Here is a 22,707-nt window from a genome sequence, read left to right on the forward strand (position 1 = left end):
AACCGTAAATAGAGAATAACCACTTTTGTAGCGTCAGGAACAAGGTGTGATTTTTAAAGTACGCCGCGCGGTGCTATTAAATATTAAAAAAAGAAAAACCAACCACTTTGCTAGAAAGAGCGCGCGATATTCCACCCCTTCTTGTGTCTGAGCCTTCGTCCTTAAAACTACCTCCTCGCTGCTCATGTTCTCCTAATGATTCAGGAATATCAGCATCCCATATTTCTCACGCTCGCACCCATCGAGCCCCCAGGATCTTGTCGCTGTCTCTGTCTAATCCCTGGGATGAGCCGCTCCCACCTGCAGGTTGTATTGTGAGAAAATTAACGGATGTTGGGAACGGCAGCTTTTTGTACTTTTTGTCGTTAAAATGTTAATAGTGCATGTTGAAGGCCGGTTTTATAGTTGGAAGACGCAGACCGGCATTTTTACAGCAACTTTGCATGGAGTTCTAGGATATTAAACGCGTTTCGTGGCCTTATTCTTCTCAATTAGTAAGGAGCCATTTTTAAAAAATTTTGAAAAAGTAATAATTTAAAACTAACTAAATCATTTATAAAAACACTAGCTTTCCGCCCGCGGCTTCGCCCGCGTGAAATTTTGTCTGTCACAGAAAAACTTTATCACACGCGTCCCTGTTTCAAAAACCGGGATAAAAACTATAATATGTCATGTCCTTTCCCAGGACTCAAACTATCTCTATGCCAAATTTCAAATCAATCATCAAAATCGGTTCAGTGGTTTAGACGTGAAAGCAAGACAGACAGACAGAGTTACTTTCGCATTTTAAGTTTGAACAGAAGTAGTTAGTTAGTTACAAAATTAAATATGTTAATACAATAGAATAGGAATTTGCAGATTAATGATTATGATAGGTACTCATTACTTTGGATAACTTTTGTCTGAATTCAAATACGATAAGAGATTTGCTACTACAAAAATATTGACTGATGTTACTTTTTAAGTTTTCGTATTCCTTCGACGAAAGCTCATTTTGTAAAAGCAAGCTTGCGGGCCACATAATAAACAGTCGATGAGGTAGTATGGCAGTAATTTTATTATTAAGTGTGATGAAATTGCAGACTTAACGACCATAATATAACCTGATGGAAACCATACTTAGAGGAAGTACCTACAATTTCAGAATTCAGTGGTGAATTATGTTGGGCGTGCTGAAAGAAATATTTTAATACAAACTTTCATAATTTACTTAATTACTAAATGTGCTCGATTACAAAGATGATGATGACTCTATAGCTTTAATTTTAACGGTTTACTTTGATTAATTACGTTATTATAGTTTATTATAGTTATTGATTTCTTTTGCTTTTTATAGCACACCGTCACGATATTTTCTGTTAAGCCCGAAGGTTAACTGGCAGGGAATCCTATGGCATTAAGTTTGAGGTAAATTAAATACCAATTTATATGGCATTATAGGTTAAATAAATTGATACTTATATGAAAAATCATCAATCAAAATACACCATAGTGTTGTACGCGTATTTCAGGAAATACACGAGGCATTACGAGTAACGTTAAGAGTGTCCTGTGAGTGACTGTGATACACTCACCCAACAACGATATTTTTTAAAATCCTACATGCTAGCTTTTATGATAAAACTAAAACAGGTGTAACTGAAGCCTTAATACAATGAACCAAACAGGACGTGGCCTAAAAGCCTCCGCCGGCGATGCGGCGCGCCCGAGCTTTTATTGCAACTAAGCTAAACAAAAAATCACGCTATAAGTAACTTGTGTTTTTATAAAAAACAGAAATAAATTTATTTCGTTACAACATGTTAGGTACGGCCGGAATTTAAGTAGGTTATTTTAGATAATAAATAAATTAAGTGAAATAATTGTAAAAGTTAAAAGATACGTCAATAGACAAAGATAGTCCTGAAATACATTCCTGTGCTGATGCGATAAAAAAATATCTTTTTTAATGACTCGACTGGATTTTGAATCTGGAACCTTCTGTGTTTAGGGTGTTTGGTTGTAGCGCGAGCACCACTACTACACCATCGAAAGAACAAAAAAGTTAGTAAATATTTTAAATAAAAGACGTGAATATATTGTTGTCTAATTTTTGCCAGAAGCCCAGTAAGTAGGTACTCTATCATTGTGTCTGTAAGCTGTAGAAAAGGTAATCGGTAAAAACCCATTGATCAGTCAATTTCACAAATCGTTTACTGTTGTTAAACGGATGATGGAGGACTTAGTAAAGACAACGGTTGTTTTTCCCTTATGTAAACATTTGTACATAATTGTATTGGTTACATTACAACATGCTGTAAAAATATGCCTTTACCGATTCAAACTTGTCCTAGATTTGTTACGAAAAAGCCGTAGTTTTAACGACGTTTATTTTATGGGAATTGGAAATATTAGTTATTATGTAATTAATTACTCTATGTAGTTAACAGTATGCAATTACATACCAGTGAATTAACAGTATCGTTACCTATCCCATGTCGCCCATGTAATTAGTTGTAATCGCTAACATTAGACCTATTTTAGTAATAAAAATGGTTTTCATTTCATGAGTAATTGGACTCGTCGTTATTCTCTTTATTACGTTTATTAATGTAACGCTACACGGATGCTACAGTTCGTTGGTACTTTTTGACGGTTAGATGTTTATTGATTTCTCAGCTTGAGTTCTACCCTACCACTTAAACCCGCAAAATCGAATCACCAACTTTCGAAATCAAGTAGGGAACCCAAGCACACAGCCGCCGCAACGCGAAAGCTCGCGTGACCGATGGATTAGTGGTTGGGATGTGAGATTCAGAAAGTCCCCCATTCAATAATATCGGTTGAACGTTGTATAGGTACTTTTTATGTTAAACGTATGTGATAATTTGAGTTTTTAAGTAGAAGGTTTTATTCAATTACAGTTTTTGTTGAATTTATCATGTCCTGATAATATTTTGACCTAATGAACTTTATAGCCTCGAACTAAATTTCGATTGTGAAGAGATTTTTTATAATTTATTATCTTAAAAAAGTTGCGGGGCCTGATGAATTTTAATATTCTAATATTAAAATGTATTTTAAGATTTATATTAATTCTAAATATTAAAATATTACCTAGGAGACATTAAATGAACGAATGTTAAGGTCACTTTAAATTTGGGTATCGTTGTATTTTTATTCGGAAATGTGATTTTTTACAACGCAAAAGACCGAGAGACGAAAACAATTCACTCACGCAAAATGATGCACATCATTATCGCAAGCCGGCCGGCATTGATACTTAATACAAATGTATTACATAATAAAAATAGACATGGGATTTGCATAGGTATAACAATGCAATTATTTTAGGTTTAGGGTCCGTATATCCGTGGCCGATACCTACCGCTGTTTCATACTTGCATGACTGGTTATTGAGTCTTTTTGTAATTTTTTAGAACTAATTGCTTGATGTCTTTTGTTTTATTCTAATTTAGACACTAATTTCCTGCACTGTTTAAAGATAAACATTTAAATATGCTCGATATAAATATCGCTCGTGGTCCTAGCTCTTGGCAGCCTCTTCGAATTCAAATCTTCATGATTTTCCGAACACTGTCGCTGAAGCAGTTGAAATTCTTAAAATTTTACTATAATATTTTCTTACCTGATAAAGTAACAGCCAGGATCACCACTGCTGTAGCCGGTACTTTTCCCATTCTTGAACGATACAAGCACTTCCGTTCAGTGTACACAGCACAAGTTCATATTAACGGACCAAAGTTAAGCGCGAGAGTAAAAACTTTTAAAACGCAGAAACTGACTTTTATCTAAAGGTAAACTAATTGATAACCTTTAAACTGTATAAAATCGGAAATGTTTTTATTATTTGAAGTTTATAAATTGGGATTGCAGAGAGCCGTGGTTTGCGTTCGTCAGGCAGTCAGTCGAGGCACCTTTTCAGTCCTGAAGGCACGGCGAGATTCCGGCACCCAACCCCACCACCACCCTTTGCCGTGGCACCACGGAATGGGGACAGGGCGCGTCCCGAACCCATAAAGAAGATTGTCTTCCCTCCACTAATTGAAACAATATTTGTGTAGACGGAATGAACTTTGCAAGTTGATGAGCGAGGTGTAAAGATTTGTTGACTAGCTGAATGGAACTAACGGTACCTATCTAAAATCAATCGATGGATGGGAATTTTACCTTGGTGTTTTATAGTAAGTTAACCATGTTATGGGGCAGGAAATTTATTAATAATGTACTTTATGTATTTGGCAACTGTAATCAGGTACAGCATTATTTACTCTGAGGGCTTTTCTTTAATCAGCAGAATTCATGAACACTATTTTCACGTTTTTAAACATCTTCTCCTTTACTTCTCTTGCAAGTGAGTCTCTTGATATTAAAAGATGAGACTAATTAGTGAAGTACGTATGCAAGTAATTTATTAATAAAGAATCTAATTAGGTTAACATTCGACCTTCACCACACCTGAGTGGTGCATAGTCTCTGCATTAAATGCTCTTAATTATCTGCAATAGCTCATTAACTCTACATTGTGTGCCCACTTTTGAAACACATAGAATAGAATAGGTTCTTTTTGGTTCTCATATTTGTCCTTTTAAATATCGTCGAATTTATGGACCTAATAGTGCTTTCTAACATGCCGTGACCTAAATACCTATCTAAACTCAGACACTGCTCCATTTAAATCAAACAATCTGCAAATAGATGAAGGTTATATCAACAAATCGCTAACTCCAAGTGCTAATAAAGCAGATGTTACGACTCGTCCGGCGGAGCGGTGGCCTATAAAAGGGGCGCTAAAGGTAACGAAGCCCATAACGAAAATGCCGCGCGATTGTCCCGGGCTAACATTTGGGACGTCCAATTAGGGTGGGACACTGCGGCCGGCAACCCCTACAACGGCTAGTTTATGGGGAATGTTTCGGTGAAAACTGATTGCGAAGGGGTTACCATTAATTACAATCAGCGATATAATTTAGTGTGACCTTTAAGATTTAGCAGTCATATCAATATTAGGAAATATATTTATACTAGATTGGTTTTTTAGCTGAAAACGTTTACGCTCAGGATTCAATTAGTTTTTGTTAGTTTAGTTAGAGATGCGTATTTTATCTTCACACTACTACGAGTAGATGGATTTAGATGAAAATCTATGCGTAAGCGTAGGCTATTTGATCGACATTTACACGAAGGAAGTTGCCGGCAAGAGCTAGGTAGTAAATTACTACAGCAAAAATTCGTTATTTTTTATGATATTGCGAAATGTTTATACGTAACATCACCGTCTAGTATAGAATGATTGATTTAAAAAGTACCTATCAGTCAACCCCGTGTCCCCTATGCAGTCAATATAAGTGTTTGGCAAACACACACATGGTGGTTGTATAGCGAACAAACTTTTTTACTAGGGAATACCAACAGAAATGAAATATCAAACCTTCTTTCTTTCTTCTTTCCTTGCTTATTTGATAATTCTCAGTGGTTCTTATGTACTTCCTTCATGAAAAAAAAAAATGTAAGCATCACGCAGTCACGCTACTTTATTGAAATAATGTTTAGTCACTTTGGGTAGTAGGTATGTGTAAAGGAGAGTTATAAAAAGACAAAATTTTGTAAACATGTTTAATTAATAACCGAAAAATGTACATTATTCATTTAAAATACTACAACTTCATACATAAATTACATAAATAACAGGCAGTACATTCAGTAACAACTCTGATTTACAGGCTGCGGCCAGCGGGGCAGTTACACACGGGATCGATTACTCAACTTATAATATCAAATAATTTTATACCGATAATTAAGTTCTTTTATGATTATCCATCACCGTGAGTAACTGCATTTATAATTCAGAGTAACATAGAATAAATACGTTCAAACACAGTTTATATTATGCAAATTCGGATAGTAAATTTCAATACACGAATAAATAACTTTATATTGAGTCAGATTAAATTCTCTGATTTAGGATAGGATACGCCATGCACATCAGGTGCAAAAATATGGATACACTTGCAGTGTAATAATATCGGTGCAACTGTTCATATTTTCGGACCTGAGTTACAAAATATAGGGCGTGTTAAAATATATTTTGCTAAATGAATTATCTAATTGGTTGGGCACGCAAATCATAAGCTGCAACCGTGGGCTAAGTCGGGCAAGATACAATAATACCCAAAAATATCAGTAATGTAATTAACGCCAAAGATTGCAATCTTATACAAAAAATGTTAACGTGGCAGTATTTACGATAATATTTAGTTAAATTACAAACAAATAGGTACATACATTCAACGCACATACACGTCTCTTACTTTAAAAAATAACAATATACCTACACACAAAGTACCTAAAACTAAAATATTTTACCGTCTATGACTAATATATACAAATTTACAAATATTTACCTACTTTGTCTAACCTCTTCGTGTCGGTTACAGAATATTATTGCATCTGATTCGGGAGCGATTGTTTAATTCGAAACAAAGTAGCAATAAGGGTAAATTATTTATTTAAATGCTTCATTAACAGGTGCAGTAATTAAATAATAAACATAATTATGTAACTTTGTATTAGAATCACATACATACTTAAAGCAAACCAGTTCTCACTTTTCTGATCAGGTAATTTGTAAACGATTTGAGAAAAAAAGATCATTTAGATTTGTAACAAGTTCGTGAGAAAATGCAATACCTTTCGAAAGTTTTCAAAAAGTGATGGCGAATAAAAGAAGAGAGTAAGTTCAGTTTTCACTTTCCTGATCAGCCAACTTTTACTCCAACATAAAACATCAAGAAAAAAAAAACCCTATAACATGGGCCTGTGACGTGAAGTTACGACGTACGTTTATACCACGCGTTCTCGCGATCTCTACCAACTACGCCTTTACAAATAGTACTACAAAACGTTATTCATTTAGGGATATGTTTGCTATAAACAAATTATTATGTTACAATTTAAAACGTTGTAATCTCTTCGAGTTTACAAATACGAGATCTGATTGAAAATAATATCAATTCCGCTCACAGTTCGCGGATCGAAACATAAAATATATCAAATCAATCAATAAATAAAAAAATATTCTGTTTTATTTATAAAAAATCGTACAGTTAAGTTTAAGATACCTCAATAGTAAACTAGACTAATAAACGACTATCGCGTTTAGTTAATAAAATTAGCATTTTATGATTCTTGGTTTTTACTGGACTTTTAACAGAAATGTTGCAACTTATTTGTTTCTCTACATAAGTGCAAAAACAAATGTTGTATGAAAACTACCATGAAACACCACGAATCATAAAATCGTATCATTTTAATATATTAATAGTTAAATGTGTATTTTATAACGTGAAATTTCTAAATCACAAACGGAAAATATGATTTGTGCACAAAGTACAGTGATAATGCCCGTAACAACTATATTGGTCACAAGTGCTGAGCCGTTTTCGATACACATCCATTGGACTTAGATACCATTTCAATGACATCAGAATTACTCGGTAAGAAACAGGAAAATTAAAAGAATATAGGCGTATTTTTCAATCAGCTTACCATATCATACAACTTGGTTTTGAAAATTAATTCGTATGTGTACTGGAGATTTAATATTCGTAAAATACGCCGCTCTTTTTCAATTGTTTACGGCAGTCTATATTCGCCTTTCATGCAGTAGTAATTAGGTTCAATATTTTCAAATGGAACCTATTTTATATGCTGTCTAGAGGACTTTAAGCCTTACTGATGCGTTAAGCTTATAAGTTTTATCCCTCTTATTCATAAAATTTCAAACAGTGGATAAATACTTTGTCACTTTCTGGCAAATGTTGATTTCAATAAGACAAAAAGAGACAAAATTATTGTAACTTTAAAATTTCATGACTATGTGGGTTTTAATGTCTGATATGAGAATTGATATAAAATATCCTAAAAATATTCGTTTCGTCACCATTTTCTGTAATTGACTTGAGCAATGGTAGCCGCTTCCACAATCGCTGTTAGTTCTATGCTTTATTTAATAACCTAGCGTGTATTTTAGTTACTTTTAAAATCGAGTCATACAATGACGTTTTTATGTTGGCTCGTCATAATTATTTTTGTTATAACTTTTTCTTATTATAATTACCTAAACTACGATTCAAAAAGTTGAGTTGGGTTACAAATGTATACAGGGTAGAATATACATACGATATTAATTTTATACGTCATAAGAATAATGTTTAAGGATTTGAGAAAATTTACTATGCCATATTTTAGTTAATTTTTGTGGGTGATTGAAGAAATAAGATATTTAAAATAAGCTTTTGCTAAGAATAGCAGTAGATATGAGCAATTTGATAACCAGATGAATATAATAATCGTCACGTCTTAGAAAAAGGAATATAATTAAAGAAAAGTGCAATAGAGTTACAAAGAAACAGAGTAAAGTTATGATTTTTAATAAAAAATCACACTAAAAGAATACAAAATAATATTTACAATTGTCACAATCACAAACCTTCTGCGCGCTTTTTCAAAGATTTGTACTACATAATAAATAAAAGTGTCAATTTTGTTGTACCATTATCTAAAGTGTGATCTCTCCTTTTCCCATTACTATGGTATTAAAATAACATTTTGTTATTCAGCAAAGCTATACAGGGTGTTAGGTAAATGGGTATATGAGCCGACACTAGCCCATGTTAACATGGTCATATAAATGGTATGGTGAAGTCAGAAAATTGATATTTTCATTTTAATTATTTTTATTTTCATACAAATCGGATTTTATAAAATTTACATTGTATGATAATTAAAAAAATTAAAATGATGATATTTAAATTTCTGAATTCACCATACCATTTATATGCCCATGTTAACATGGGCTAGTGTCGGCTCATATACCCATTTACCTAATACCCTGTATACGATATAGTAGAGCTATGCAAATAAAGAAATGAAATTAATGAAGTTTAGTATAGTTCTATTTTGTCCACAAAGGAGAAAAAGAGAGACTGCAATACTATGTGGCACAATTTATAAGTTCTAAAAAGAAGCTAAATAAATAAAGCAATCATCATGAAATTCGTATCAAATCGCAGTTACATTATTATTAATGGTCGAAGTAATTTCTTTATTTTATCGATTTTCACTCAAAGTTTTCATGCAGACCTGTTTAAAACTTACGTGAATTAAATTCTTATTTTTTTTGCAATTTATTAGATCTAGTTTAAACTAGTTAGAATAACAATTAATATGCCATTGATGATCCATGAGCTGTGTCCATTAATTTTAGGCAACAAATACTATTTAACGTTAATGAGAAAGTTGCCAGTTCATGTTTTTATACAACTTAAGTAAATAGTTTTTTGGAAAAAAATAAATTAGGAGACTAATCTCTGTTGATATAAAAATTGCTTGTTTGCTTTATACCAACAAGAGATGGGTCATAATCAAGAAACAAAGGAGGAATCTATTGATCAAAGTTCAAATAAATGAGCAGTCTTCGAGCTATATTGCTTAGCAATATTGCGCCAATATAGCGTACGGCAACATTCGAGTATTGCCCAAAAAATGTCCGTTAGCCAAGACTATATTGCCACAATATTATTAAACATTTTACTCGTCCACAAATGCCCTATAAGCCTTGTATTTACTAGGAGACAAATGTCACGTGTCACGTTTTATTGAGAGGCAAATGTCATTTATCATTCAACAATTTATTCATGCTGCAGTACTCTTGCAATTTAATATTAGACAATGCTATATCGTACTACGTTACCAGTAAGCCTAAGATGCGCGCCGCGATAAGCGGTTATCACGCCATTTTATCGATTTTGCCCATACATTTTGACGTCGATAAAAGTTATCACGGCGCGCATCTTAGGCATGGAAGTTTTCCTACGTCATGTTACCAACACATGTAACATGTATCTCCTACCGAATACAAGGCTAAGAAGTCCGTCAGACTAGATTACCTCCGCTCGGTGGCCACTCGCTTGGGGCCTGAGAGGCCTCACACGGTATTGTCGTCTGGCCTCGGACGAGGCGCGGGCGGCGCGGCGCGGTACAAAGGATTCTTGTTCTTGACCGGGAGGGGATGCGCTTCTGTGTTGAGAACCCACTCGTCTAGAGATAATAGGCTGTCGTCCGCGAATAGTAGGTAGAGGTACTGGAAAGGAAGATTGAGTTTAGATTGTAGAAGAAATGGAGATTTTTCAAGCGGATTATGAAAGGCTTGATTTCAAATTATAGTGCTGTCTAGCTAAATAACCATTTGCCAAAGAACTTGAACAATAAAATTGACAGTTCCATTAGCGTATTAACAAGCTTTTCAAATCGATTGTGCTTTATCAGCAATCAGCCACAGGACGTCTATTGTTGGCTTTAATACTCAATAATTTATTGCATTTCATGTTTATTGTATTTCTTCTACCAGATTGAAGAATAATTTCCAGATTTTCCGGATTACAGGCAACTTGGTCGATTGCTAGGGACCTGCATCCAGCGCCTTTCTGCAACCTTTATGAGGTCGTCTGCCTACCTTGTGATTAGATGTCTCACGCTGCGTAAAAGCAATGCTACCAAACGTCGATCGTTTAGAAAAGCAGTATAGTCTCGTTCGTATTCAAATTTATGTATGCGAGTCATTTCTACTAGTATTTAAGTATCTTAATCTGTAAGTCTAGATATTAGCACTACCTTGTTTAATATACCACGCAATTTTGTATACCCATTCTTATAAGATACACCATACAAGAATGCATGGTAAATTCAGTGAACTGCTCCTGAATCGAATGTACCTAATAGGTACTGCTATTTCTATTTATTTATATTAACCGGCAGACAGTGGTGACTGAGTTTGTTGCGGCGCTTCTTCTCAGCACTTGCCAAATGTTGGTCTCGAAGCGCTGGTAGGGTAAAAAGATTATGAGACATGTAGAGGCTCCTTAAGAGCAAAATGACTATTTGTAAGAACTATTTATTAGTCTAAACAAATAAAGAAATTTTGACTTTGACTATCGAATGTCAATCGATGAGCTATCGATGTACAACCAACCTTGAGCGTCTCGGCGAGGAAGTAGCTCTGTTGCACGTCGTCTCCCTGCGGGCTCTGGTGGTACACGTTCACGAGCCCCGTGTAGCCGCCCTCCACGCGACAGTGCTTCTCCAACGCCTGGGAATTATTCATAGGTTTTAACGAACGACGTCGAAGCTAAGGACTGGGAAAGATGATCGACTTTAAGAGTAGGCGCACACCGTTGATTTTTAGTTGGCCGATAGTTGTGCCCGATTTTAAATTGTATGAAGAATCGGCCGAATCGAATCGGCGTAGTGTGCGCACTCCCATACATGCCCATACTGATCAACTGCCCGACTAAACTATCGGCCGACGAAAAATCAACGGTGTGCGCCTACTCTTAAGGGTCAACGTCATAACAAGCTAAGGACTCATGTATCTTATAAAAGTAATAGGCGTGGTTTAGCATGATTTTGTTTGATATTCTTTTTATTTCTTTTGGTTTCGGTTTCGGAATTAGACTGTCATCAAAATAAACATCTAAAATTAATGTCATAAATTGCTGTTACACTAACACAATATTGCTGAACAATATTGGCGAACAATTTTGCTCCTGTTGTTTAGATTTTTTGCCAAAATAACCCAAGCACTGTTTCGAATTGAATTCAGAAGGGAATGTCCCCACTATATTGCCGTGTCTGAACTGTGACGGCAACATCGTGTGAATATCTGCAATATCGTTGTGGAGTCGCAATGACTCAATATCGTCACTATATTGAGGCAATTTCGCCACTATATTGAGGCAATATCACCGCTATATTGAGGCAACATCGCCACTATATTGAGGCAATATCACCACTATGTCGAGGCAATATAGCCACTATATTATTATTGAGGCAATATCGCCACTATATTGAGGCAACATCGCCACTACATATATTGAGGCAATATCGCCACTATATTGCTCGCTCGTACCTGCACAGCCTCCCAGCCCCAGTCGCGGTACTTCTGGTCGCGCGTGAGGCGCCACATGATGAAGTAGCTCTCGAAAGTCTCGGGCCGAAGCAGATAGACTTTCTCGTTGCTTTTCTGCGCGCGCGCCTCAACCGCGCCGCTGAATCTGAAAACAACAATTAATTATGTTATCAAAATATTATTCAAAACAATATGATAGGGTAGGTAATAAATATATGAGCTTACACACAGCACACGTTTCACGTTGATTCCGCCACTTCTCAGCGCTAACCGATATGCTGTTCCGAAGCGATAGTAGGAACAGCTGTATTGGGACGGGTTAAGTGCTCCGTGAAGCGTCTACATTACTAATTAAAAATTTGAATTTGAAATGGTATGGAAAATATTATAGTTTTTGTATGCAGTGTCGACACTGCCGCTGTGGAAATTCTCGAAGGAGGTCTTTGTCCTTTGTCTTCTATTGGCTGGAAATGGTATGTAAAAGCATTTTTCACTTTTGTATCGTGTAATACCTGAAGGCCTCAGGCCCAAGCTTGGTGTCCGCCCGCGCGTAGCTTTCATGGCAGGTGTGCGTCAGCTTCTTGGCGACATCCATGTAGCGTTCCGATAGGCTGTTCTCGAGAGTCGTCGATGCCAGCGCGAACATACCGCCTAGAAAATGAAGTTATTTAACTTATTTATTGCTTCAAACATTTGCATAATATTGTTGGGTAATCCACTACGAAGTTAATTAGTCCACTGCACTGGTGCCACATCATATGGAAAGCCGACCCCACATAATGTGAATGGACGAGGGCAAAGGAATATTTAAAAGATAGCCTCATAGCGTTATATAAAGTTGTGCCGTCTCTTTTAATATTTCTTTTAGGTTTCTGTTTTCTATGGAGTACAATAAAGTGTATTTACTGTTATTATTATAAATCTTCGGTGTTAGAGCGAACATGGTTGCTTTAGTTATTCATTGCATTATACATGAGCATATTATTGTATTAGATGCGTTGTTGTTATTTTACTCTTGTTGTGACATAATGTATAGTTCGCTTTAACAATAAAGTGTCTAAAGACTAGTAGGATTCTATGTATTATAAGTATGTATTTACAAAAAAAAAGTATTTAAGTATGTTTATATCCGTTGTCTAGTACCCATAGTACATGCTTTGCTTAGTTTGGGACTAGAAGCGCAGTGTAAAATGTCCAAGGATATTTATTTATTATTATATTTATTCATACTAGGATATTCATTCATTTTAAACTTGTATTTGTATAATATGTATCACGGTAAAATGTGTTGTAACAATGAAGAATGGTAATAATTCACAGACATTTAAAATTTTGAATGAAGCTATATGATTGCAAAAAAATTAAGCCGAGATTGATGCCCAGCCGCATACATACACAATTAGATGATAAAAAAATACAATTACATACATTACCATTATTCAAAATCCATAATTCAGTAATGTATCATTGAAGCATTATGTTTTGGGAAATTCATTGTAGTTGACTAGCGAAGCGTGATGAACCTGTTTGGGTAATGCTTTATAATATAAACCGACGGCCAGTTTCCGTGTCCTTAAGAGCCATTTCACAAAAATGTTCCGCGCGAATTTAGGTAAAAGCTGTCAACGCAACGTCAAAAGAGTAAAAAGTACGCTGAAATGGACAAAAAAATCTTGAGCCGTGACCGTATTAAGACTTGATTTAAGTTATTAATTTTAAGGTAGAATGAGGCATTCAAACTTGATAAATTAATTTAAATTTTTAATAGAGTTTAATAAGTCTTTTATACCTATTTCGATTCATAATGAAACACGAATAGGTATAATATGTAAAATATATATTAAGTACAAAATAAAGACAGTCACATAGTGAAAAAAAAATCTGCCCCTTTACAGCTCCATCATCGGGCCCTGGATACGAAATATTCGTCAAGGCCAATCACACAAGCCCAAACTCCATAGGGTTCTACTGTTTTGTTACGGAGGTGGCCATTGCATCTCCTCCAGATCCATTATCAGACAGAGCTAAGAAATAAATAAATAAATATTATTATAAGTAAACAAATAACTAAAATAATTCATCTTACTATATTACTTCTTACTAGTCTTACTAATATTATAAATACGAAAGTTTGTGTGGATGTCTGGATGTTTGTTACACTTTCACCCAAAAACTACTGAACAGATTTTGATGAAACTTTACATTACAGTACAGCAGTACTTGGCAGTCTGTGTTCAACTATCACTCGGGTCGGAAGTTCCTATCGCAAGACCTTTGGTTCACTCAGTTCCGATACGACTCTAGTGCTGTGTGTATTTATTTTCGTGAATACACTGAATTTATTAATTTCTACGAGTGGATTTCATTTTGCCTGAGACCTACGCCATGAACCCTGAACCAGAAGACCCTGTCGCCAGCGACAGCGACGCTCATCCATCCCTGGCGTCGACCAGAATAACAATGTTAGGCTATAATTTTTGACGATCTGTGACAAACTAAATTTCAAGCGGGTGAAGCCGCGGGCAATACTACATATTTCATACTAGCTTTTTGCCCGCGACTTCTTCTGCGATGAAGTGGAAAATGGTTCTAATAGAATTAAAATATTCTAAGAAAATTAATTTTGTTAAAATAAATGATTATATTTTTTGATATAAAATCTACAAATTATTATGTTTAAATATTTGAATACTTACAAAATTATGAGATCTTTCTAAAACAAAATTAAAACACTACACCTGCCGCAGATTTCTTTGTAAACAATGTTTTTTTGTTTTTCCTTCAGGTGCTAAAATCACCAGGCTATTGTGTGCGCATACTCTGGAGTATGCCACATACAACTGGTCGTCGGAGAAGCATAGATTTCCATTAAGTCTACTCCCGCTACCATATGGAACTCCGCTAAAACTCGTGAGGGCGCCAACACTTGCTTTTTATCGAAAATTAGTATGAGCAGCTGCGCACGCGGTTGCCCGTTGCAGGCTCTATGCAACCACACTATTTTAAACCGTGGTCCCTAAGCATGAGATGGGAAACTGCACTCTCTTGAATTCTCTTGAATTTGATGGTGTTTGGGGAGTCCTAGGAATGAATACAGACTTTCCAATGGGATCTCTTCATCAATATTGCGAAATTGCGAGTTGCAATGCAATGTTACGTTTTCACTTCTTATTTTATTGTAATCTGACCTTGATTTTTCAAACACGTGTAAAAAAAAATCAAAAGTACTAAGGAATATTTCATTGATATCAACTTAGAAACAAGCATGGATCACAGAAACTAAAGGGAAATGTGACAAGGGACAAATTGGAACATATTGCTTGTGAAAGCAATGATGACAGTAGCGATAGCGACGTCATTATGTAAACAGTTTATATTGCTTGCATAGTACTAAAGATTATTGGAACATTGAATACTGATACCGCTGTGGATAATGAGCACATAATTTGATTTCTTTGTGTGTGTGAATTTCTAATACGACACTGAGTTTCGAACTCAGCGCATTACTTAGCATCTCTCTATATTTCTATGGAACCAAGTTATCTCCAAAATAACATTCCACACCTTTTTAACATAGTCAGGTAATAATTTTAATAAAATACGAAGCACGTCATCTATCAATAGGATATATGTATATTTTAAAAGTTAATAAATTATGCATAAAATATAAACACTAGAAGTTTAGTTAAATTGTAGAATTTCTGAAAAACAAGTACTAAAATCGTACTGAAAAAAAAGTATTAATATGTTATCTAATTTGTTTATTAAACGTCGAATTTTATCAAAGATTTTGTACCATAATATAGTTTTTGAAAATATTTTATAGCCTACATAGAAAAAAATTAGGATTCTAAATCGTGAAAGAATTTTTTTTCGGAGCTATTGCCTCCAAACAAACAAACAACAAATCTTTCCTCTTTTATTACTATAGATTTAACAACAAAGCTTCCCTCTCGAAACAAAACGCTTCTTTTTTTTCTTCACGAAACAAAACTCAAAGCGGATAAATAAATAAACAAATCTTTGAACAATTTCACAGCGCCATCTAGTTCAAAAGTAGGCAACCAATATGCTTGTGTTAAGGGTGCTAGCATAATGGATATACTTTTTTATAATTTATTTATTAAATTAAATACATGGTACCTACATATTATACATCAAAGAACCAGATCCGTCAAAGAAATTAAAATTCATCATTTCAATTTCTGCTCGGCCGGCCGACTCGAAACAGCCTCTCGGCATAGTATCAAATGTATTTGGTCGCCGTACAAATCACCGCTTTACGACACGAACGCACGTAAACGTCACAGCGGGAAAAATGACACAGGTCCTGCCTTGACGGGCGCTCGCGCCATACTAATCGATGTCGGCTTCCGCATTGTAATTTATACTGATATTCACATCAATATTTTGACAAAGTGGTTACTAATATTTAAACAATAACTGTAGAAATCAATTCTACAATGAATATTCTTTATTTTGGGATACTTTTATTGCAGTTATTGCTGTGTTTTTAAACCAAAAACCACGATCAAAATGTGACGTTAATCTTCAAATTTGCCAAATTATTTTTAGATTTTACTCAATAATGGTAATGAAATTCAAGAATCTATTTCATTAATGGACTACAAGAATATATGTCCGATGATTACTATATATTTTTAAGCTTATTATATGAGCATAAATAATAGATACAGGACTTTGAAAATGAGTCTGCGGCAATTTTTCCGTAAAATGGTTGTGGGAGATGGGGCACTGTGAATTAAGCAAAAGAATTTTAGTAAATCCGTTTCATTAATGGTCAACACCAAGGATTGACCTATCTTTCGCAGTTATTAAATAATCTCTGGGTGTTGCTTAAGATAGTAATTCATGCTTCCAAAATCTTAGAATTTCGCACGAAAATGTAAAATGGCTCTTAATTGGCCACGTGTGTTTTGCTAATGGCGGCATATTTGCGATAGAGCGTTGGAAATTATTTCAATAACATAATAGCCTCGTGGGTCAGTTCCTATTGTACAGGCAACGACAATTCCAATAACAAATTATTTGAATTATAACGGTTAAAATGTTCAAGGGCAAAATTCGTCGTATAAGTAATGTGTAAACCTTATTGTTGAAATCAAAATTGATTTTGTGCAGCGCAATGTAGCGCAGCTCAAATGCGTTAGGCCCTTAACCCTTACGCGAGCATCGTTGCATAGTCACGCCACTTAAATATTACTCTTAATCTGTAGTTACTTGCAGTGGACAAATTCTGCTCTCAACCCTATCGATTACCGACTTGGCGACTAGCACGACTAAAGTCCATCTACTCAAATTAGCTGTCGCTGTGCAGCGAGCAATCGGCGCCCTCAAGGGCCTCAACCCTGTGAAGCACGATAGGTGGTTCACCTTCTCAAACTCGCGGCCATAATGACGTGCTGCGGGCAAATACTGTCCATGACGGCGTGACGTCACGCGGCATAATGAGTGACGCGCTATCGACACTACGACACCGACCTGCGAAGCACGAGAGGTGGTCCATCTTCTCCTCGAACACGCGGCCGTACTTCACCTCGGCGAGGTAGGCCAGGCCGGAGGGCGACACACGTAGCATCTTGTCTAGAGCGGCCTGCATGGCGGCGTCGAACATGACGCGCGCCTGCGAGTCTTCCCGGTCGGACACCAGCCATGCCTTCAGCAGGTATTCGTAGAACGAGTCGCCGAGCGCGCCCAGCGATATGTGCTCTGGAAAAAGTCATCAGTCATTTTATTTTTTGCCTTTTGATCGGTTTTGCAATATCGAGAGCGGATTCGTGCCACGTCCGATCCGAAATCGTGGGAATACGGTCCGGAGTTGTCGTAGAACTATCTCATAAAGGAAGCGCTGGATGCAGGCCGCTACCAAATCTTCTTCTTGTCATGTCGACAACAAACCTACATAGTATCAGCCCAAAACTCTGCTACAAGAGTGGCCTGCGTGCCCAAACAACTGCACGCAGGAAGATTCAATGAATGCCAATACCAAATGGTCGATATAGAAATCATTGCAGGAGGCCTATATTCAACAGTGGATGTCCTGTGGCTGACATAATAATGATAACACACTATTCCGATATCCGTCAACAGATTTCTCTAGTAAGTTTTCAAGATTGACGGATTCGGATCGTACGTAGTGCCAAATCGCTTTTAGGCTAATCACAAATGGCAATGCCAGATTTTGTATGGAAGGTGGCGTCTTTTTTTTTTTCGCGCGGCCATCGACCAAACTATGTTTTTTAATTACAAAATAGTGTAATAAACCAAACTTACTATGGCATGTATACCTCTAAACTCAGTCTGAACTGAGTTACGAGTGTTAGAAGTTTGATGATTTTCATACTAAATTTGCTTTTTGCGCACAAGTTTTGTAAGAAATTGCAACAAAATATTGCGCTATTTTTTTATTGCACTGATTCTGCTCCATACTGATGTCTGGAGCCTTTAATGGATGGTTTTGTTTGTTTACACCATTGAAGTAATATTACTACGTATAGAACAGACATCGCGAACAAAATATGTACAGTGCGGGGTGCGGGGCGGGAATTTGACGGACAGCTGTCAGTCAAATCCATGACTATCAAGTTTCATAATTTATGGCGATAAAATCTGCACCAGAAAATGTCGTACTTCATTGATAGGATTGCACGAATAGTGACGTTCCTGCGGTCGCCTCATCATAGACATTGTGAATCGATTGTGAAAATAAACAAATCGGCTAAATTGTGTTAAATTTTCATGGTGCTCAATAGCAAAAAGGTTCAGCTACTTACATTATTTTCTTTTATTATATTGTGCGTTTCCTGTAACGTAATCTAAGCTCCCCTTCCTTAGACTAAAATTAGCCCTCCTAGACAAGTGACAAAACGTAGCAGTTGAAACATTCGAAATCACTTCGCTCTGCCGTTTTTTGGTGTTAGTTACTTCACTCTGTGATGCGATTTTAAAATTACAACTGGCGATTCCGAATTCACAACTGAGGGGACTGAGGCTAATCGTGTTACTTGTGCTACAAGTGCGTATGGGCTTCATACTGATGCTTAAGCCATTAATTATTTTTCTTCCCGATTAAAATCTAATGTAATCGATAATCGCCTTGAGAATCGTTAACTGGTATTTTCTAATTCGATAAAAAAATTACCCATCTCTAGTTTAAAACTGTCATCCAACAGCGCACGAAATATTATGAGTTATAGATAATGATACCATTACAGAGGCGACACTTCGTTTACGTTTAGTTTCTGCCTATTGAATTGGATACTGTAAGGAAACATCGTCATCATCATTTTAGCTACTGGACGTCCACTGCTGAACAAAGGCCTCCTCTAATGATTTCCACATCGCCCAGTTGATAGTGGCCTGCACCCAGCGTCTTCCTGCTATCTTCAGTCAGTCCATCTTGAGATTTTAGAAAAATTCCCACTCGTAACGGTAGGAACAAAGCTAGGCATGACCCACGCCTTCATTCCAGAACCAATAAAATAACTGAAAGTCAGAAACTAGTTATTTTATTGTCTCTATTGTTAACTAACTCAGTGGTTGAGTTACACGTATAATAGCTGTGAGGTAGAAGTTACGGGACTATTCCCACCTCTCCTTTTCACCGCTGCATCTCCTGTGTAGCTAGCACCTAGACTAGTTGATTTAAAGCCAAGGTATATCAGTTTTTAGGTAATGACTTAGTGCATCTAAAAATGTAAAACTTTCTAGTTTTTTGTAACATTGAAAAATCTAAAAAGAAGCATCATTTTTTTTACGTTCAAGTGTTTCTAAGAAATTTAAATGGAAGCTTTTGATGACAACGTATTGCTTACTTTTTCAGCTGTCGAACGAATCACTTTTATACTCATAGGTCCTGTACATCGGTAGATTTGGTAAATAAATGAATCCATCCGGACTCAGAAACTAAAAAAATTAAAATAGCTGTAATTTTTTAATACTAGATTTGTCGATTAAATTGATCATATTATTGCGCCCTAACGGGTCGGACACTGGTGACCAGACACACTGTACAATTATTATAATTTTAGCCTATCTCGTGAGCTAGGTGTCAATAATTAGGGTGATTTACTAACTAACCAGTCGCATACGAACAACAGCAGTGAGATTCAAACAATCTCACTGATCCATGATGCCGCACGACTATTGTGTGAGCCCACCCGTAACCCAAGCTTATTTAGCTTAACACTAGGGGCTGGACGGGACTATTAGTAATTTGTGCAATACAAAGTGCATAGAATCTAAAAAAAAATCTTTTTATTACTGTATTTAACCTTCCTTTCGTATACTAATTTATGCGTCAGTGTCAAGTCTGCGATTTTTATTCTTTTAAATTTTCGTAAAATGGCTGCCGCCGCGGTGACGCCTTGTAATTAACAAATTAAAATTAAATTAGTGTTTTAAGTGCATAAATGTACAACTTAATGGTAAAAAGTCATTCCTTGATTTTTACTTAATATGTATCTGGGGTTATTTGAACAGTATTTTCGTCTATAGGATGGCATATTTCAAAAAACAAAACTGCACTCAAGCGTGTTGTCACAGCAACCGCTGAGCACATACTAATTGAATTTCGGTCCATGGACCTGTTTGCGTGCCAGAAACAGTCTAGTTGACATGTCTTCTCTAGTACGTAGTACATTATAACTCAATGGTTTACACATACAATGTCACTATTTTTTGTAATTTCTTACAAAACTTGTGCGCAAAAAGCAAACCTAGTATGTGAAATCGTCAAACTTCTAATGCTCGTAACTCAGTTCAGACTGAGTTTAGAGGTATACATGTCATAGTAAGTTTGGTTTATTACACTGTTTTGTAATCAAAAAACAAGGTTTGGTCGATGGCCGCGCGAAAAAAAAAAGACGACAATTTCCGGCATTGTCTTTTAACCACGGGAGGTCAAACATCCCGTGATAAGAAATTCATTCAAGACACGCGTAGCAATGTGTCAATGCCAATTTGCGTATATGAACGAACATAAATGTAAGTCATCGAGTGTAAACATTGGTGCGGTGAAAAGTGAATGAGTAACAAAATGTTAGAAAAATGCTTGGGCTATTTTTCTTTGTTCTTATTTTACGCTTAAGTATCTAAAACGTAAACGCTCATTCTTACGCTTCAGTGTCTAAACAAAACAGTTTCAGTATCTTGCGTGCTTAGCACATAAATAATGTAGAGCCTATGGGACAAAGTAATGTGCGTGTAGTAACCGAGTAATAATTGATTAAATTAGGAAGAGCCCTGGAGCACGCACCTTGTTGGTTCGTCAATAGAAACGACTTTTGCACTTGGGTATTCTCGAAATGGAAGAAAGTCATGGGAAACCATTCGATAGATAAATATGTGAGCTGGAGTTTCTAATTTTAGAAATAACGATAGTTAATATGTAACCAGACAGACTTAATATATACTCTTAACAACAATTTACCAAATGAAACATTTGACCTTTACTATATCGAGCTAAAGTTAATGGACACTACTCCGATCTATTTCAATTTAGAAAAGATTTACATTCAAAATTAACTGGGCTGGTGTTCGAACCCGTGACCCTTGACCCCAAGGTGATTTGCAGTCATTGAGCCTTCGATCTGACTATCGTCGTGTAATTTAAATGTAGTATATAATAGCACAGAATAATAATAAGTACTACGTACAGAAGTTTTACTTCGCGAAGGTATTTAAAAAAATGTATGCTCAATGTCATTAACAATATGGTGTAATTTAGCTTGTCTCAAGAGTCAAGCAAGTTTGTCAGAAGTTTTGTTGAAAAACGTCAGTGATCGGTACTGCGCCGAAGCTATAGGGCTGACTTCGGTAAAATAATGTGACGTGAGGTGCCAATCTGCAGAAAATGGCGGAGGAAATACATGATTTAGCATGAATTATCATGAATAATATTAACTACTTATTTACCTCTCAGTGTCTTCAGGCAACTTAAAAAAGTACATTCTGTGTTTTTATTATTATTTAGGCAGTTAAATACTGCACAGTATTTAGTACACCATTTTCTTTATTTTTTTCCATCATACACAAGAATACGCGTGCGTGAGTCAATGCGATACGAGCGAAGTATGTGAGGCCTTGTCGAATAGTACTCTTGTAGGGGGCAATCGTGCGTGTTTTGTTTTCGATGTAAACTCGCGGAGATGAACAGGCCTGATAATAGTACTAATTTAAAGCATGAATTGCTCGACATGCTTATTAAATAAAGGTCATCATCTAATGATGATGACCTTTATTTAATAATATTTGATGTAATCATCAATCATGGACAAAAGGTAGTCCTTTTTTCCTCGTCTCTTTTGCACTGCAACTCCTGTACGAGTATATCCAGGTTCAGGACTCTTTTGGATGCCAATGAAACCCAACCAGTGAAGGTTGACTAGTCTGGGGGATAGCAGACTTGAAGTTCTCGTCTGATACTGGACAAAAGCTCCCCACGAATTTCCAGTTAGCATCCAGGAATTTGACTGCCCATAAACTTCACCTGATCGTCAGTCTAGCTAGGCAGTTAGAGGCCCTGTACTATGTGTTCCTTCTTGGAGAGTAGTTAAATAAGCGTGATAAAGTAATGTGGACTCACTCTGTCCCCCCGACCCCTGTCCAGTGCGCGGGTTGATAAAGTCCTAGAAACCCAACCGGTGAAGGTAGTGAGTAGTTAGCTAGCTAGAGAAAAAGCTCTGTCTGTCTTAGCATATGGATAGTTAACTAAGGGT

At 36.1% G+C, this 22,707-nt stretch overlaps 1 protein-coding gene across 2 annotated transcripts in view; it reads right to left on the reverse strand.

The window, feature by feature from the left end:
• Nucleotides 1-5,602: 5,602 nt before the first annotated feature.
• LOC135073782 (mannosyl-oligosaccharide alpha-1,2-mannosidase IA) overlaps nt 5,603-22,707 on the reverse strand; it is a 104,621-nt gene continuing 87,516 nt past the window's right edge. For both annotated transcript variants that reach the window (XM_063967957.1, XM_063967958.1), the window contains exons 6-10: nt 17,471-17,698; nt 12,481-12,619; nt 11,969-12,113; nt 11,033-11,149; nt 5,603-10,144 (exon numbers count right to left, since the gene is read on the reverse strand). In XM_063967957.1, the coding sequence (XP_063824027.1) occupies nt 9,989-10,144; nt 11,033-11,149; nt 11,969-12,113; nt 12,481-12,619; nt 17,471-17,698 (785 nt within the window). In that variant the 3' untranslated portion in view covers nt 5,603-9,988. The remainder of the gene's footprint in view (nt 10,145-11,032; nt 11,150-11,968; nt 12,114-12,480; nt 12,620-17,470; nt 17,699-22,707) is intronic.

This window comes from Ostrinia nubilalis, chromosome 8 (genome assembly GCF_963855985.1).
Source record: "Ostrinia nubilalis chromosome 8, ilOstNubi1.1, whole genome shotgun sequence".
Classification (NCBI taxonomy): domain Eukaryota; kingdom Metazoa; phylum Arthropoda; class Insecta; order Lepidoptera; family Crambidae; genus Ostrinia; species Ostrinia nubilalis.